Consider the following 19,874-nt stretch of genomic DNA (forward strand, 5'->3'; position numbering starts at 1 on the left):
AGGACGTATATATAAACATGATTAGCTTAGTTATGTCTGTGGGGTTACATCTGCACAATACACATTTTAATTTTAAACAGGAGATGCCACTTGTAGAGTTGAAATGATAGGCTTTTCATAAAGAAAACCAGAAAAAAGTCCTGAGCCAACATCTCAAAGAATAATAACTAAGTTAATGAAAACAATGCATCAGCTTGAAGGTTAAAATTAAACAACTGGAAAACCAGAATAACATCATTTTCAAAGTGCTCGAAGAATGAGGGCATTTCACAAAGTTATGCTGTACGAGTATGAAGAAGCTGCTGCATTACAGGCACCACTAGCCGTTCAGAAAGAATGGCTGTATGAAAGGCAAAAACAATTAAACTATCCATATCCAAGCTACTCAAGTTATTCAAATTAAAAACCCAAGAAATTAATTTTTAATTTTATCTCATTCTGGCATGCCATTTCTTGAGGAATATTTTACTAGTAAAACATATAACCTAATATGAAACAAGAATATATATATATATATATATATATATATATATATATATATATATATATATATATATATATATATATATATTTTTTTTTTTTTCATTATTATACAATTTCTTGTATTAGGAATTTGTTAGTTTTCGCATACTCCTTGGGGTCAGAGTGCAGGGTCAGCCATTGTACAGCGCCCCTGGAGCAATTACAGGTTAAGGGTCTTGCCCAAGGGCCCAGCAGAGCAGGATCTCTTTTAGCAGTGATGGTGATTCGAACCGGCAACCTTCTGGATACCAGCACAGATCCTTAGCCTCAGAGCCACCACATCATGTCATAATGATTTACTACAGTTTTATGCCGTTTGATGAAAATATATTATACATGATTTTATGATGTCCGTCTCCTCCTATACAGAGGCAGTACCCATCTAAACCAGAGTTTCTAAAATGTTTCTTTTGTTGCAACCCAATCTTTCCCTTTTTAGTGTTTTGGAGACCCATTCCTTGTTGAATGACTAGATAACCATCAGTTTGGAGCTATAGGAATATCCCCCTTGGAGAATTGTTGGCAATCAACAGAGTAGGGGGGTTGCCCCCTTGAAGTTTCACAGACTGTCATCAGAAAATTGTAATCGAGGACAATTGTCAGCGTAATGCTGATTGTTTAATCAACCCACAACAACCTAATTTGTAAACCATCTGTGACTATCAGTGACCAATTATCACTAAATAAAAAAGTACCTCACAAACCAACAACAGCAACCCAAACCATAGTTTAAACCTAATCTAAACATATCAAGAGACAGAAAGCAATTATAACTATATAAACATCTTGCTAATTTTTTTTTTTTTTTTTTTTAAAGATTTTTTTTCCACCTATGAAACTACATTTTTGGAGAAAACTGAAACTGAAATATAATAACAAAAATATTTATTTAAAGCTATTTAGCAAATATGCATATGTGTGTTAAAATTAGAAGCATAAAGTTCTGTAGAGTGTTACATGAATTTAAAGCATGAAAAGAAATCTGTAACTATACTTAAGCAACTATCAGAAATTTTTATGCTCATTCAGCTTGTGTAAACCACGATATACCTCCCTCACTTCTGCTGCTCATGCTGAATTATGATAAGATGACTGCTGAATCCTAATTTCTGTGAACATATAACAACATGGAGCAATACTATGGAAATACAATATCTCAGAAAGCAGGAACACTTTGGAAAGCCGTTTTAATTTTAGTGCTATAAAATATTCTCGTTGTTTTAGTTGCTAATTTAAATTAACATCACATTAAATAAGTTGACCCTTTCCTGCTATTCTTTTCTGTTCTCTGAAATAAATAAATTAGACAACTATTATACTATATCGCATCATCAGTGTGCTGCCTGGTGAGAGGTTTAAGGCACCAGTTTACATGAGCTTTAACTACAGTTTCTTGCTTGACGCCTGCATACAAGTCTCACCCCCTTTAAACAGCTTAGCCACATTTGGTCCTTAGTTACACTCTTCATCCATTTCTTTCTAACCAGCCTTTGTATGCTTTTCTCAACAAGATTTTCTCATCTTAGAATTCATCTTGTTAGAACATCATCTTGTTTTAGCCTAATAAAAAAGTTTTTACAATTAAAATAATGAAACTATGGGAAATAATAAGTTTTGTAAAATCAAAAAGGCAAAGTAAGCAACAACACAGTCATGTAGACAGAAATAGAGAGAACAATTAATTTTCAATTAACTACAAAACGTTCTACAACTGCAAGCACTTATATTACAATAGCCACAATTGAATCTTTGTTTAAATGTCAGGTTTAGGCATACCTTTCAAGTTCCAGTATCTTCTTATCTTTGTCATTTTTTTCATTTTCCATTTCCCTCAAGATTTCTAGTAGCCTGTCCACCTCAGCTTGTGATTTGCTGGCTTCTTCCTTGTACCGTGCCACTTCTTTCTCCAGTGCATGAATTCGCTCAGAGAGCTCTGTATTAGCACGAGCTTCAACTGTAGCCTCATGGGCCTAAAAGAAAATTCAGTTTCAGTGTATTACTGATTACTGCAACAACAAAATGCTGAAGTCTTTTGTAAAGGATAGCTTTGGTATGTTTCAACTCAAAGTTAACTTTTCATAATCATGGTATACAAACATTTCCATGGAATTTTGTGTTCTTAACTGAAGCTTTTTTCATAAATTTAAAAAGTACCAAGTTGTTATTATTGTTTAAAATCACATCTATAGGTCACCAGTCCAAATATGACAAAAGAATGTACGGAATAATTTCTACTTTGAAACAGACAAGGTTTTTGATTTCAGAAAAAATGCTTTTGCACTTTAAAATGAACCAAGGAAACCACGCCCTGAAAAGCTGACAAGAAGGAGTAGAGGTTTTGAGTCAGATATGGGTTCCCTACTTTACAATGTATGTAAAAGATAATGGATTAATACTCAAGATCATTCATTCTTGTCTTGATAATGGACATATCTGGAAATTCTTCATGTTGAAATATGTGCCAGGTAATTTTTTTTTTCAAATTAAAAGAAAAAGTATTTTTTATTAGAAAAATACAATTTCCCTTGGCAAATTGATGTATACCATGACTGTAAAAATAACTGACTTGAAAAAAAATAAACCAATCTAGTAAAAACAAAAATGGTAACGATGAAGAAAATAGAAATTTAAACACAAAGCCAGGGATATTTAATATTCAGTCTATCTATCCAAACTCAGATTTTCTCAAACAATTTATTTTTCACAACTCACTAAAATAATGCAATCAACAGCAGGGTTTAAAGTTTTACATTTTTCTGCAACAGAATCAAACTACAAGATTGCATTATGACTAGGTACAAAGGCTGTAACAATCTGAGAAATGATTAAGAATGTATTTTACATTTCAAGCCAAATAGAAGGGTCAAGGCTCATGCTTAGCAGGGTGCAAAAAAAATATAAAATTAAAATGCAATCTCTCTTTTGCAATTTCACTTTCAAAGTCTGTGCGTAAAAATGCTGCAAAAAATTAAAATTAAAATGTAATACCGTCATGTAAACTATGATGTAATAAAGGCTCATTTCTGTCATGTTAAATATTGTAATTAAGTAGGACATTATTTTTTTTCAGAAGTACAATTATGTGTGGTCTTCGGATTTTGTGATCCAGTTTTGCTGTGAAGGTTACAGTACGGGTGAATTAAACACAGTTGAAGTGAAGTATTCTGATTATCGAAGTGGCTCTATAGCTACGAAGGACAGAAAAAATTGTGGAAAACCACCAAGCCCCACCCATTCACCCTCACTATTTGCATGTTGAGAACCTGAAAATGAAAATGCAAAGTGGAATATGAAAATTCAATGAGCAGCAATTGGCACCAGTGCTTATTTGTGTTTTACTTTTTATTTTTGCAGCTTCATTGTGGTTCAGTCTGAAAATAAAATTGAAAATGGGGGGGGGGGTTCATTTTAATTTTAATTTTTGTATGCAGACTTTGAAAATGGAATTAAACAAAAGAGAGATCGCATTTTCATTTTAAAATTTAAAAATTACATTTCCTTTTTGGCAGAAAATACCTCACATATTCAGTTCTCCTTGAGGTTTCTTAATGCATAACAAAAATGTGATGCAAAATATTCCACAATGCAAGCATTACTATATATTTTACATACCTATTTTTAAAATTGCATTAGTGAGAAGTCAAGCAAAATGACACCTTTTATTAGCTAACTAAGAAGATTACAATATGCATGCTTTTGAGGCAACTCAGGCCACTTCTTCAGGCAAGATGTACTTTTTTAAAATAAACAATGCCAGATGTAATAATAATAATAATAATAAAGTTACATTTATTGAGTGCCTTTCACAAACCCAAGGTCGCTTAAATGTAGTTTAAAATAGATGAGTAATCACACATGAGTTCTTACATTACAGTATGGTATGGAAACTGCCATGCCTCCGACCGCAAAGCCCTTCAGAGGATTGTGCGGACTGCTGAGTGCATCATTGGCAGCTCTCTACCCAGCCTGCAGGAGATCTACACCTCACGCTGCCTTCATAAAGCCACTAGCATCATGGCTGACCCCCACCACCCCTCCCACCAACTGTTTACTCCTCTTCCATCTGGAAGATGACTCTGCAGCATCAGGAGCAGGTCTGCGAGATTGTGCAATAGTTTCTTTCCCCAAGCAGTCCGGCTCCTGAACACCATGCTGCCCTCCTCCACACTCTCTGGAATAAATAATACTACGTAATACTGTATATGTTTTTTAGTTATATATATATATATATATATATATATATATATATATATATATATATATATATATATATATATATATATATATATATATCTTGTGTACTGCACCTTTTTACTCTGGAGGACGATATTTCGTCCCACTGTGTACTGTAAGTATATTGTTAGGATGACAATAAAGCTCTACTACTACTACTACATTTGCCACATACTGTGAGCTTTGAAAAATTTTTTTTTGGTACTCTCACCACTAAATGATAAGACACTGTATTTGGCATAAACCATATAATGAACTAATCAACCTCCAAAAGTGAATATGAATGAACATTCATCAATGTCCTCTAACTTATCCAACTTTAGATTTCTTTATCTTGCAACAAAAAAATCAATTTATGCAGCAACTGCCAGGTTAGCATATTACAGATTCCCTAAGGGTTCTATTAAATACCTGTTTTTTTTGGTAATTGTCAGAGAATAATAATTCCTTTATTGCATCTACCACTTTTTGCAAAAATCAAGGATCTTTGGCGAGTAATGTTTTAGTACATAGCAGACGTTAAAATGACCAAATTTATGCTTTCATCTCTTTTTTTTTGTTTAAAGCAAGCCTGAAACAGACTCCTTCCAAGGTTGGTTGCTTCCTTGAACCTAGTACTGCACACCAATCTTGAATTAAATTGAGTGGATGTGAAAATTGCTAAATCAGTGAATTTTTTAACACTAGAATCCCTGAAGCCTACAAAAAAACTCATAATCTCAGGCCATCTTAAATTCATTTCCGCCTCTCCATCAGCGTCTTTTGTTTTGTAAATGTGTCAAGCAGCACAAGCAGCAAGCAGTCTGCTATTCCTTCCTCCAACCGCCACAGCTCAACTCTGGCAAAATGTTCTCCCAGCTCAAGTCTTGTTTATCTGGGTGTGAGGTGCATGGAGTTGTATAAGATAAATAATATATCATTATTTGGAACACATGCATTTCATGTGCGTTCCGTGTCTACAGCGATCTATGTAAATGGAGGATGACAGGAAATGCGAGAAATGTTGAACAAATATCTAACATAGAAACATTTTTCATGTTATAGTACTAATGACAAAATTTTGACATGAAGTGTATAATGTGTAAAGACTGAAGTCCAAATATCAAATAAACACAAAAGGTACACGTATAACAAAAACAAGAGCGTTTTTATTCAAGTACATAACCGAAGAAAAAAACAATCGACTTAGGGTACGACACTAACACAACTGCTTGGGTGGTGCAGTGATAAGAAATGCTGACTCATAATCAAGAGGTCGCAAGACTGATTCTGGGAGCTTCCCAGAATTACCATTTTGAGTAGTGAGCTGCTCTTGTACAATAAAAACAAACATTTGATTTGAATCTGTAACATCCGGTGGAAATTTATGGTACTTGTAAAGGTTAGTGACAATGTGGGTTAAAAAATAACTGACTGAATTATAACTTGAGCATAAAATAAAAATAATACAACTAACTCAGTGAAAAGGGCTGAGAGTAACACAGAAATATATATTTTTTTATTTTTAACCCAAAGTAAAATGGCTATTAATATATCTATGGAACACCCTGATTTGCAGCATTTTCACAAGAAATGCCAAAGATGGCATTTAATAAAATGACCTTGAAATTAATACCTTCAATGCAATAATACCTAATCAACAACCCCCCAACTTGTGGTGGGTTAGCCTAGATAATTTTTTGATAAACCTATTTTAAAGTGAGCTACTGCCATAGTGGACTTAAGAGCAAGATGGGAAACAGCCACAGAGAGGGTTCCAGCCTATTCAGATTAACAAACTTACTCATGTAATGCCAAATCAGAGATGTCAATAAAGCAAACAAAGATCTTTAGGATATGAGAGTAGTTCAGAGTATCTGAACGGTGCAGTGGGGTGGGTTCAGATGTGGAAAATCCACACAGCTAGTGATTAGGCCAGAAACTGAACTCTATTCTCTGGAAAAGCAGTGCTGACCTTAAATGTTTTAAATTGTTATTAGTAATATTTACACAGTTGCGATACATATGGTATGCCACTTGTGATCAGTAGTCTAAGCTGATAAAGGTCACAGCAACTGTAGGGGTAGCCTGGCAGTATGTAAAATAAGAGTAGGAGGCAGATACTTCCCACCACACTGGATACAATAGATTTACTGAAAGATGCATTAATCATAATGTGATCCAACTACTACACATTTATTACCATTTTGTACTTAAAACCATCACATTTTTCATTCTTCTAGCTTTTATCACATTAAATCTAACTGGATATTTCTGTATAAGAACTTACTCAAATAATCATGCATTTTTTGTTGGTTTATTAGCCCTAACCACAGCATGATAGATAACAATACAAAGACAAAGTTTAAATCCAGCCAAATGAATTTCAAGCATGTTAACCCTTAAAAACTGAAAAAATAAGCAGAGTGTGTCATCTCAGGCATGACCAAAAATTTTGCTGTGTCCAGAGCATAAAGTCACAGTCACATGGGATGCACAAACCAGTGTGTTTCTTTGTGTCAATCCCAAGCCTAGATAAATGGGGAGGGTTACATCAGGAAGGGCATCCAAAGTAAAATTTTGCCACATCAATATGCAGACAATACCGCATCGGTCAAGCCCAAAGTTAACAATGGACACTACCAGTTAGGCCTGTGCGATATATTGAGTGGCACGATATGAACAATATTTTTTAATGCATCGTTTGAAAACAAACCTATCGCGATATATTATGTAATATGTTTTATTAAACACTACAAGTGTGTAGTGCGTTATTTCTGCTAATTGGAGCACATCCTAAATGCAGTCATTACGATTAAACCCCGCCTCCTGCTAATCTTAAACAGTAACAACAATGGCTGAGATGGAGGCAGAAACGAGTATGGCTATCAATGACGATTTAATGCCAAATTACTATCGTTTGTGATTGAAAGGTACAAATGTGACCTCCGTTGTTTGGAAATGGTTTGGCTTTAGACAAAATGATACAGAACAAAACACTGTTATATGTAAACTTTGTAAGAGAGAAAGAAGTAGGAACGAAGAGCGGCAACACCTCGAACCTCTTCAATCATTTGAAAACAAAACACGTTACGGAGTACGAAGAATGTATTAAACTTCGCAAGAACTCTGCTCAAAACGCAACGAAACACATCCCTGCCGCAGAACAAATCACGCTGGCGGCAACGTTCTCTCGTTGCACACCGTATGAAAAAACAAGCCCCAAATGGAAGGAAATAACAGCTGCAGTAACATACAACATTGCAAATGATATGCATCTAGCACATAATGAACTGCCACAGGGCATCTTTAAAGCCAGAGGCAGTTGACAGACTTGTCTTTCTTGCACAAAATTTGTGAAATTGTGTTACCTGAATGCATGTTCTTGCCACGCTTTATTTGTTTACAAAACATAGCTTAAAAAGAGCATATTGAAACATTATTATTTTAAGTTTTTTTTTAGGCAAACCTAGTAAAGTAGATAAAGCATCTACTCCTACGTCACCTAATATTCAGACAACTGGCTTTCTTGCATTAATGAGTATATTTTGGTTTATGCCTATGATGTAAAGTTGTAAGTTTGCAATTACATGTAAATAACTAAAGAGCAATATAAATGTGTGGCTTCTTTTTTAAGTAATAAAAGATAGGAAAAAAATATTGTTGCATATCGTATATTGACTTTTGGTCCAAAAATATCACAATTTGAATTTTGAGCCATATCGCCCAGCCCTACTACCGGTACCTGTTAGTCAACAGTGTGCTGGCGGAATTTGGGATACTGTTGGCCGAAGAAGAGGGGAAGGCATGTCCGAAGGCAGAGGGAGAAAAGGAAGGTAAAGTGAATGGAAGTGAGGGTAGGAACTTTGAATGTTGGCAGTATGATGGGTAAGGGGAGAGTGTTAGTTGATATGATGGAAAGAAAAAAGATTGATATATTCGGCGCGCAAAATACCAGATGGAACGGGAGTAAGGCAAGGTATATCAGAGGCAGGGTCAAATTGTTCTACCATGGTGTGGATGGGTGGAGAAATGGGGTAGGTGTTATCCTGAAGGAACAGTGTGTCAAGTGTGTTTTCGAGGTGAAAAGAGTGTTAGACAAAGTGATAATTATGAAGCTGGAAATTGAAGGTGTGATGACGAATGCTGTTAGTGCATATTCCCCACAAGTCGGGTGTGCAATGGATGAGAAACAAGATTTATGAAGTGAGTTGGATGAAGTGGTGTAGAGCAGGCGTGTCAAACACGCGGCCCGCAACAGAAATCTGTGCGGTCCGCATGACAGATCCTAGTTAGCACTGAACTTGTACAAAATGATTACTATCGTTTGTGATTGAATCATTCTGCATCTTCGGTGTTACTTATTGACTTTTCTTACTTCTGCCTTGTGACATAAGCGCGTTATCCCATGGCATTACGGTACCGGAAACGTCATCTGCTAGTATAGCCATGAGCCTTGACCAAAGTTAATGAGCTGCAGTGTCACAACTGAAGTGCTAGGCTGCAGCAGCGGGCACCAGGGGCGGCCTTAATCATGTGCAAACTGTGCACCTGCACAGTGCCGCCAAATCCCAGGGGCCGCCACGCCAATATATATTGAATATAAAACAGAAAGAGAAAATAACGACATAGCTGACGGCAATGTGGCCGAAAAACATTGTGTTTCTTCTTAATTAGTACGCTGTATTTACAAATGTCGCTAGAGTCAGAGCAGTAAGCTATATGTAGTATTATAACGTTCTGCCGTAATGAGAATATCATGGGCCGCCACTTGGTTTTCAAGTTACGGACACGCGTATATAGAAGCGTGTCATGAGCACGAGGCGGCTATGCAGTGTCCGCAACGGATGTGGCCATCCGCTGTGCATAAGATACCGTACTGACATTGCCAGGCGAAGAGGGCCACCGATTCTTTCTCTGCCTAGGGCCGCCATGAGCCTAGAGTCACCCCTGCTAAGGCTACACTACTGACTGGGCTGCTGAGACTGGCCACTGGGCAGAACTGACCATCACGAGTAGTAATAGCCCGCATATTTTCACGTTTTTTTGCTCTAGTTTCATGTAATTTTGTGCTAGTATTGTAATGAACAGTTAGTGCAGACTACAGCTGAAGATCTGAAGTGGACGCGAGAAGTTGGTGAGTTGTTTATTAACATATTTTTGTGATTTTGAGTTTGTAAAATTATTGTAGGTCAGGTGGCTTTTTGCATATCGGCTTATTTTACAATATAAACTTTGAAGTAAACTTAGTAAAGTAAAATTTGATTTTTGAAGGATTTGTTTTCCAACTTGAATTACTGAGCAATGAATTCAGTGAGCATTTTCGTGATTTCAGTTCACACAAACAGGGCATTGCACTGTTCTCTTACAACGTTGAGAATGCGCCTGAGAATATCCAAATGGAACTGATTGAAGTGCAGTCAGATTCTATTCTGAAGGCAAAATACAACGAAGTTGGTGTGCCAGGCTTGTATGCTTACCTGCCACCCTCGTATGTGCAGATCCGTAAGTTGGCATCGAGAGTACTGTCAATGTTCGGAAGTACTTACCTTTGTGAGCAATTGTTTTCGTTAATGAAAGCTACCAAAACCCCACATCGCTCAAGACTTACCGTTGAGCACCTTTCATCCCTCATAAAAGTTGCAGCTGCACAAGATTTCAAGCCTGATATTGACGAACTGGTTACTAACAAGAGATGCCAAGTGTTGGGACAAAAGAAATAAATCTCACACTGTAAGGCTCCTATATAAGCAATGAATATAATATAATGAGTATAATATAATAAGGACCTAGCTAAGAGGCTAAGACTCTAATTCTACACTGTTGTATGGAGACTGTATGGAAATAAATCGCTTTTCTTTAAACTTTAAGCGTTACATTTTTTAAAGTTTTCAGTATTGGAAAGAAAGCTACAGTAACTTTGTATAATAGTATAATAGTATTTGTTACAGTGCGGCCCGCTGACACACGTATGGCAGTCGAAGCGGTCCACCAATGGTAGTGAGTTTGACATGCCTGGTGTAGAGTGTACCCAAGGGAGAGAGAGAGTGGTGATTAGAGAACATTTCAATGGACATGTTTGTGAAAGGAACAGAGGAGATGAGGTGGTGATGAGTAGGTATGGTGTTAAAGAGAAGAATGCAGAAGGTCAGATGGTAATAGATTTTGTGAAAAGGACGTACATGTCTTTGGGGAATATGTATTTTAAGAAGAGGGAGGAATGCAGGGTGATGTACAAGAGTAGAGGAAGATGCACACAAGTATATTATATCCTATGCAGGGGGCTCGGGCTGAAGTAGACTGGAGACTGCAAAGTGGTGGCAGGGGAAAGCTAGGATGCAATATAGGATGGTGGTCTGTAGGATGATGCTGGAAATCAAGAAGTTAACGAGAGTGAGGGCAGAGCCAAGGACTAAATGGTGAAAGCTGAAAAAGGAAGACTGCAACGTTGAGTTCAGGGGGGAAGTAAGACCGCCACTGGGTGGCAGTGAAGAGTTACCAAAAAGCTGGGTGGCTATAGCAGAAGTAGTAAGGGTGACAGTCAGAAGGGTGTTTAGTGTGACATCTGGAAATTGGAACAAGAAGAAGGAAACCTGGTGATGGAATGGGGAAGTACAGGAGAATATACAGAGGAAGAGGTTGTTGAAGAAGAAGTGGGATAGTCAGAGAAATGCAGAAAGTAGGCAGAAGTACAAGGAGATAAGGAGTAAGGTGAAGAAAGAGGTGGTGAAGGATAAAGATAGGGCATAAGATGAGTTGCACGAGAGCTTGAACACTAAGGAGGAAGAAAAGGACCTATACTGATTATCTAGACAGAGGGGCCGAGCTGGGAAAGATGTACAGCAGGTTAGGGTGATAAAGGATAAAGATGTAAATGTACTTACAAGCGAGGAGAGTGTGTTGAGCAGATGAAAAGAGTATTTTGAGAGGTTGATAAATGACAAAAATGAGAGAGAGAGAGAAGGCTGGAGGATGTGGAGATAGTGAACCAAGAAGTGCAGCTTATTTTCAAGGAGGAAGTACAGTAGACATACCTGTAGAAGCATGGAGGTGCTTAGGAGGGATGGCAGATTAATTAATGCAATCTTGGAACGTGAGAAGTGTACTGGTACCAATTTTTAAGAATAAGGGAGATGTGCAGAGCTGTAGTAACTACAAAGCAATAAAAGTGATGTGCCACAGCATGAAGTTATGGGAAAGAGTAATGGAAGCTAGTTTAATAAGGGAGCTAATGATTAGTGAGCAGCAGTATGGTTTCATGCCGGGAAAGAGCACCACAGTTGCAATGCTTGCTCTGAGGGTGTAGATGGAGAAGTATAGAGAAGGCCAGAAGGAGTTGCATTGTGTCTTTGTGGATTTAGTGAAAGCATATGACAGGGTGCCTAGAGATGAGTTCTGGTACTGTATGAGGAAGTTGGGAGTGGCAAAGAAGTACATAAGAGTGGTACAAGATATGTACGAGGGAAGTGTTACAGTGGTGAGGTCTGCAGTAGGAGTGACGACTGCATTCAAAGCGAAGGTGGGATTACATCAGGGATCAGCTCCAAGGCCTTTCTTATTTGCATTGGTGATGGACAGGTTCATAGAGGAGATGAGACAGGAGTCCCCATGGTCTATGACGTTTGCGGATGACATTGTGATCTGTTGTGAGAGTAGAGAGCAGGTTGAGAAGACACTGGAGAGGTAGAGATATGCTCTACAGAGGAAAGGAATGCAGGTCAGTAGGAACAAAACTGAATACATGTGTGAATGACAGGGAGTTTAGAGGAATGGTGAGGATTTATGTAGTAGAGTTGGCAAAGGTGGAGGAGTTTAAATACTTGGGATCAACAGTACAGAGTAACAGGGAGTGTGGGAGAGATGTGAAAAAGAGAGAGCAGGCAGAGTGGAGTGGGTGGAGAAGAGTGTCAGGTGTGATTTGTGACAGATGAGTACCAGCAAGAGTGAAAGGGAAGGTCTATAAGATGGTAGTGAGACCAGCTATGTCATATCGGTTGGAGACGGTGGCACTGCCCAAAAAACAGGAGACAGAGCTGGAAGAGGCAGAGTTAAAGATGTTAAGAGTTGCACTGGGTGTGAAAAGGATGGACAGAATTAGAAATAAGTAAATTAGAGGGTCAGCTCAGGTTTGGACAGTTGGGAGACAAAGTGGTGGGTGAAACTGAGCTAGATGCAGATGACAGGAAGATATGGAAAGACTATTCGCTATAGTGGCCCCTAATGGGAGCAGCCAAAACAAGAAAATGAAAAAAAGCATAAAGTCACTATAGAATCAATGTTCTGCTTGCCATCCATTTTGCTTTAGTCTTGTTTGACATGTGAGACGCTTTCCTTTTTTGTGCTTTTATATTTTAGCCAAAACAAACTTTTTACTTAATGAAAACGGCGCTTTAAGTGACATTTACTTAAAACTGTTCTCACTTATATTTTTAATACTTGAGGCCACAAGTGCAGTAAAAAGTTCTTCATGATACTATATGGGACATGGGTTTTCAACTCCATCCTTGGAGTGTTACCATAGCTACAGGATTTTATTCAGACCCATTTCTTAATTAGAGACCAATTTTTGTCGCTAACTATTTTCTTTTCCCTTCATTTTAATTGCCATACTGTTTGAAGATTTGGTCCTCTGAATACCTTCTTTTTTCCTTAAATGACTGTCAAACAAAAATGAGATGTGAAATGAGTCAACAGGTAACCAGCTAAGTTGAGGCTTCAGACTCTAACCAGTTGTACTCCAGCCAGTTTCTGAATTAAAAGCCATTCTTGTTAATTAAACATGTTATTTAATTCAATGGCTTGCTGATACTCTCATTCTACACCAGACATTTCCAAAATTGTTGATTTTCTTTTTTCTAAAAACACTGTCAAAATATTTTGTGGACCTGAGCGGATCATCATTACTAAGACCTTCACCTTTCTTTATTTTCAAATAGTGTATGGTGGACACAGGTTACTTGTTATTTGTTGGCTATGTTTTGTATCTCATTATTGTCTGGCTGCTTATTATGACTCATTATTATTATAATGTGTCTTAAGTCTTAAATCAGAAGTCAAATCAAAATTAAGACAATAGAGTTAATAAGCAGAAAAAACTGGTCACTAATTAAGAAAAGTTTTAAAAAAGAAACTCAGCTGCTGCAGTAGTGCTCCAGGGCTGGAGCTGGAGACCAGTTCTCCATTACCCAATTAAATACTATTCTTTTCAGTCATTGTTTCATGCTAACTACAACCAGACACTTTTTGAGCAACTCCCTTTAACCTTCACAGTTAATTCACACTTTTAAGTTAAATATATTGTGTGTTGATGAAGCAGTTTATGTGACATTGTGGTGTCAGTATGGAGCATCCCAGTACAGTGTGGGCTGAGCGAGAGACAGTGCCCAGGTGACATTACCAGGAAGTGCTCTGCTTACAGCCTTTTCCTGCACCTACAGAAAAAGGACTTTCTACTTTATTTCAAACTGCTGAAAAGGAGGCTGATTTAAAGGGCAGTTAGAATCTAGAGGCTACAGTTTCACGGTAGGCTGCCGACAGCATATCTGGGAAGGCAAGTGTGTGTCAACATACGACAGAACAGATGTAAAGAGTGCAATTTTTTTTTTTTTAAGTTTATTTTAAGTTCATTTAATTTTCAGTTAATTACTTTGCCAATGATTTGACAGCTTTCTTGGTGCTTATTTACACAGAGTTTGCACTAAGTAAACTTGTAATGTGAGAGTTAAACATGCTGTTTCTACTGTACACATGGTTTCTTTTCACAACCCACACTAATACTTCTCTTCCTAAACTAAAAGCCAACACCTCAGAACTAACACTGTACAGGAAAAACAAAATTTACAATGTATTGCTTGCCAAGATGAGACTAAGCATTTAAATCAAGGGGGAAAGATTATCAGTTAAGAATTACAAACTCTTGTTAGAGATTGTGTCAAGGATGCTCATATTGTTTGTGAAAATTTTAGTCACCTCTTTTGATTCTTAACATTCTAAAATGGCACTTAATGCTGTTGCTAACCTTGTAAATGAGACTCAAGAGTGAGTACTGGACACAACAATACTTCAGCCAATAAACCTAATGTCATATCATTTTCCTACTCCGAAAAAAATCATACGCTACCTTAATCCTGTCAATGCGTAATAGTACATCAAAGACTGCAAGCAAGTGTCAAAATGGCCAAATGTAATTGAACCAGACACTGATTTTGATAGTAATTACATTGTTCATTTGTGAATTGGCTTTAGTATGATTTACGTTACTATTTGTCTATAATATCACTATTAGGAAGCTTAAAAAATAAGTAAAATTAACTAAACACAAATTTAGAGGAATATGTTTACATAAAAAGGATTTAACAGTTAATTGATTTTACTGTTCATCTCAGCTTTTAGATCACAGGTCAGTTTGGACTTCAGTTCACAAAGAGAAATGAATAAGAAGGTGAAGACCATTTTACAATCTTTCTACCATGAATTCATTTAAAAACTATCATAATTACTTATTGGCAGTACCTACTAAGATTCCTACAAATACATGTTAGGATTGTCTTAATCCTTCCATTGATGGAATTGTTTTATCCTGCTTTTCAAACAATGAATAAATATTCAAAATACTTGAAAGTTAACTAGCATAGTGTATTAGCCTTTATTTCCTATGAAGATGAAAATTGTGAACTTTCCATCAGTCAAATACAAAAATGACCAGAATCAAGAAATATCACAACATAGACAGAAGACATCATGCCACAAAATACAGAGCTCTTTATATTTGAGTGGAAACACTGCTAAATCAGGTCTTGTACAATTCGTTCTCAGTTTAGAAAATATTTTGTGCCTAGACCAATATAGTAAATTACTATTGGGAAATAAGCCAATGGGACCTAAGGGAGATGATAGTTAGAATAAAATAAGAAAATAAAACTCAATTAAACAAATAAAATAAACACAAATGATATAATGGTGTGGTTTAAAATCATTCCAAAAACAGAACTCTGCATTCATCTCCCACTCAAAAGGAAATAAAAAAAACCATTAACAGAGAACTACATCAATAGAACAGTTCTTTATATGAGGTATGTTAAAACAGCAAGTAGAGTGAGAAAGTTAACCATTGGCCCGTCATACATATTTTCGAATTACCATTCATGTGTTCTGGACACATTTTGAAAAAGCTTTGAACGGATCCTCTTAAACAGAATTAGATTTTTTGAAATATGATATAACATAGTACATTGCTTTCCCACTAAGTTCTAGAAAGTGGATTGTAATTCTTTCAGTTTGCATAGTGGGTTCTCCCTGCATGGAGTTTGTATATTCTTCCCATGTCTGCATGGGTTCCCCCAAACAGTCCAAAGATATACTGGTTAGGTGGAATGTCGATACTAAATTGGCCCTAGTGTGTGGTTTGTGTGGCTGTGCGTGTTCGCCCTGCGATGGCCTTTTGCCCTATGCTATCTGGGATAACCTCTGGCACCCCCCCACAACCCTGTTAAGGACAAATGGATTAGAAAATGACAGTTAGCTAAGTAAGTCCATGTGCTAACAATGTAGTGTAGAATATTAGAACCGATTTCTCATAATGCACTTTAAACCGATCTGGTAGTCCACCAAATAAGGCAATCAATGTTCACAAAACATATATTTGAACAATGTCATATTTTAAGACTGTTTTGACAATGCTCACAAATTTAATGAGATACAATATATGCTATCAGTGACAATTTTTTTTTTATTAAAGTATGGAATACATTTAATATTACAATAAACAGTTAATTTCCATTTCATTTCAGGAATTTTAATCTAGAGATCCCTTTCCCATTTTTCCCTAGGATCACTAATTGGTAAATTCATTGAGACATTTTAGATACTGTCAAATTTATTTGAAGGCTGAACCAGAAGTTCCATAAAGCTTAAAGAAGACATGCTTACGAAGTTGCGCCCTTGAGAACTATTTTTGTCCCCCATGGATTGTTGATTTTGCTTACAGTATATATTATTTGAAAAAATGGGGTGGCCCTTGGTGGGGAAATGCATGCAATTCTGCTGAGAACTGTGGTATTCCCTTGGAGGTCAGACTGCAATGTGCTTCTACGCTCCAGTTCACAACGCAGAAACAGCATACCAGTCCACTTCAAGCCTTGTGAACAGCACAAGCCAGGAGTGAAGCCATGCCCTGCTAAATTTAAATGCTTGCACAGTTTAGTAAACGGGTTCCTCTTGGACAGAACATAGAGGAGGTGGACATTATACATGGCTCACCACATTATTTATTTTTTCTGTACAGTGCTTAAAACAATCTACTCATTGCATGCACCACAGTAATGTACAGTAGTATGTAATAAGTTAAAAGTAAATCATGCTTTTGATCAAAACCCTTCAAAACTTTCTAACAGTACAAGATTATAGGTCAAAAGCATTACATTCAAATGTAATTAATACTACCATTTTTATATGTTGGGATACAAATTGAAACTATATTTATACCCAAATGCCCCTTGTTCCAACTAATTACCTGTTTAAATTCCAAACAATACAGTTTCCTATAAAATTGTGTTTTGCAGTTTCCACTGAGAAAAGCCAAGTTCAACCAGGAAAAGCACACATTTATCTAAGGAAGGAATGTTTCACTCATGCCCAATTGTATCTACCATATTCCAGAGTAAGTAGCTCCAGTAAGGTAATAACATTAGACCCATGTAAAATAAATATAAAATATTGCATACAGAAAAGCACTTAATTAGATACATGGTAGTTCTGATACATCAGTTTAACTGACATCACTATAACTGAATCCATTGTCTTACGAAATTTCCCAGGCAAATCCAGGTAAAAGACCTAATACATTTATAAATACCACTCCACTTAACATATGGCTGCATGAAAATATTAATTTGCATACAAATTAATGCCACACAATCTTCATTCCACTAGTATTAACGTATTTAATAGGCAGTGACAATTTCCATTAGTGGGACATAATGCTTTAAAAATGCTCTAAAAAACAAAGTGCACAGTTTGAAATCCAGTAACAATAAATTGGTATTTACAAGATTTAATAATTTATAATATTTTCCATCGAGGAAAAATAGTTAATAGTTAATAGCTGGGCGGCACGGTGGCACAGTGGGTAGCGCTGCTGCCTCGCAGTTAGGAGACCCGTGTTCACTTCCCGGGTCCTCATTGTGTGGAGTTTGCATGTTCTCCCCGTGTCTGCGTGGGTTTCTTCCGGGTGCTCCGGTTTCCTCCCACAGTCTAAAGACATGCAGGTTAGATGCATTGGCGATCCTAAATTGTCCCTAGTGTGTGCTTGGTGTGTGGGTGTGTGTGTGTGTGTGTGTGTGTGTGTGTGTGTGTGTGTGTGTGTCCTGTGGGGGGCTGGTGCCCTGCCCGGGATTTGTTCCTGCCTTGCAACCTGTATTGGCTGGGATTGGCTCCAGCAGACCTCCGTGACCCTGTAGTTAGGATATAGCGGGTTGGATAATGGATGGATGGATAGTTAATAGCTATGATACACCATTCAAAATAAGGAATTTTGTTTCAAATATGAGCAGAAAAATCTCCATGAGTGATTTATTTACTACTAGATGTCCTCGGTGTCTCTACCCATGTAGTGGTGAAACAGAACAAACTTTAAAAATCAATAAACAACCACGTATCGCTAACAAATCCAAAACGTGGTGAAAGGTACATCGGAGGCTGGCACACATGTGAGGATGGCCCTGCCTGACTCCCCACTCCTGACGTCACGTGTCCCCCTCCCCTCGGCCTGCTGCCTCTCTCTTGATTCTCGCTAATAAATCACTGTCGCCAGTGAACTATGATACTTAGCGCAATGAGACAAGTCGCAAAATCACCTGGATTGTTCAAGCAAATTATAGAAAAAAATCAGATCTAAATCCATTAAGTAGTTCTCGGACAGACAGACATTGGATTTTACATAGAGAGAGATGTAAGTGAAACCACTCACAAAAGCAAAATCAGACCACAGCAAACTAAAATGCAAAAGCACTTTTTTTCTTCCTGAATTCACATTGAGATATTTAATAAACACTTTAAAAATAATGACTGATGAATATTCTTTGCTTTGAGACAGGAAGAATAAAGCTTCTCATTACCAAAATTCTATATTCCCCACTACCATGCCCTGCCATCATTAATGCGTTCAGCAAGTCCTGAAAGTCGTTAGGACCTTTGGAGACTCTATATTGACAACATGTTTGCACCCTTTGATAAGTCATATCAGTGAACACTTTAGCTTTTTATGTACAAGTTACAAAATCTGTCAAAAGGAACTTGTCTGACTTCTCTAAAATAATTTTTCTACTAATCGTGGAGGCACTCATACCATTTCTAGGAAATTGCCAGCCAATTTCAAGACAACCTTTGGCAATGATCAGAAAAGGGACATTTAAATCAAAATCTCATATAAGTTATGGAATTCCTCCACTGACAAGATACATTCTTTTTCAAGCAATGGAATTCACTTATTTGTAACATAGACTTTTCTTCATTCTGTAAGAAGCCTGGTGTTGAGTCATCTTAAAACTGTATCATGCACATATATCAATATTAAAATTAACTAAAATGTATCAGGAAAAGAATTCTAACTCCAAACAGTGCATCATGCACCAGTCTACTTAGGTCATACATTTTGGGATTATTCAACACTAGGAAAGTGTTGAACTGGCAATTACTTCTCATCCAATTTTTTTTTTTTTTTTTTTTTTTAGAAATTAAAATAGGTGAGGATTAAAAGATGCATCTACTTTGATCTTCTTTACTACTCACTCCTCAACTTACTATGCTTAACTAGAAAAATCCTATCCTGATCTTTTTACTTCAATGGCCAAGTGATGTCATGTATTGAGTGGAGAATCTTTTTCCTAATGAAGAATGGTATGAAGTTTCTTCAGAATTTAGAAAGACTGTTAATGAAGTTCTAAAAAAGCCCGCCTGACATCTACTTCATGTATTCTTTTGATGTATTTAATACATCTGACGGATTGCCATATCTCGGAACAGATTTCTGGTTTATATGGCTCTCTAAACTAATTAGAGGGTGGATTGCTAAGTGCTGCTTATGTTTTGAGATGTCTTAATATTCCAGAATGTTGGTACTTTGATTGGAATGCTACCTGTGT

The 19,874-nt window shown here is 36.9% G+C and overlaps 1 protein-coding gene across 3 annotated transcripts in view; it reads right to left on the minus strand.

Annotated features, from left to right (window-relative positions):
* LOC114642058 (ELKS/Rab6-interacting/CAST family member 1) overlaps positions 1 to 19,874 on the minus strand; it is an 814,051-nt gene that overhangs the window by 463,898 nt on the left and 330,279 nt on the right. For all 3 annotated transcript variants that reach the window (XM_051920296.1, XM_051920284.1, XM_051920290.1), the window contains one exon: positions 2,299 to 2,492. In XM_051920296.1, coding sequence (XP_051776256.1) covers positions 2,299 to 2,492 — 194 coding nt within the window. The remainder of the gene's footprint in view (positions 1 to 2,298; positions 2,493 to 19,874) is intronic.

Source organism: Erpetoichthys calabaricus, chromosome 1 (genome assembly GCF_900747795.2).
Source record: "Erpetoichthys calabaricus chromosome 1, fErpCal1.3, whole genome shotgun sequence".
In the NCBI taxonomy this organism is placed as follows: domain Eukaryota; kingdom Metazoa; phylum Chordata; class Cladistia; order Polypteriformes; family Polypteridae; genus Erpetoichthys; species Erpetoichthys calabaricus.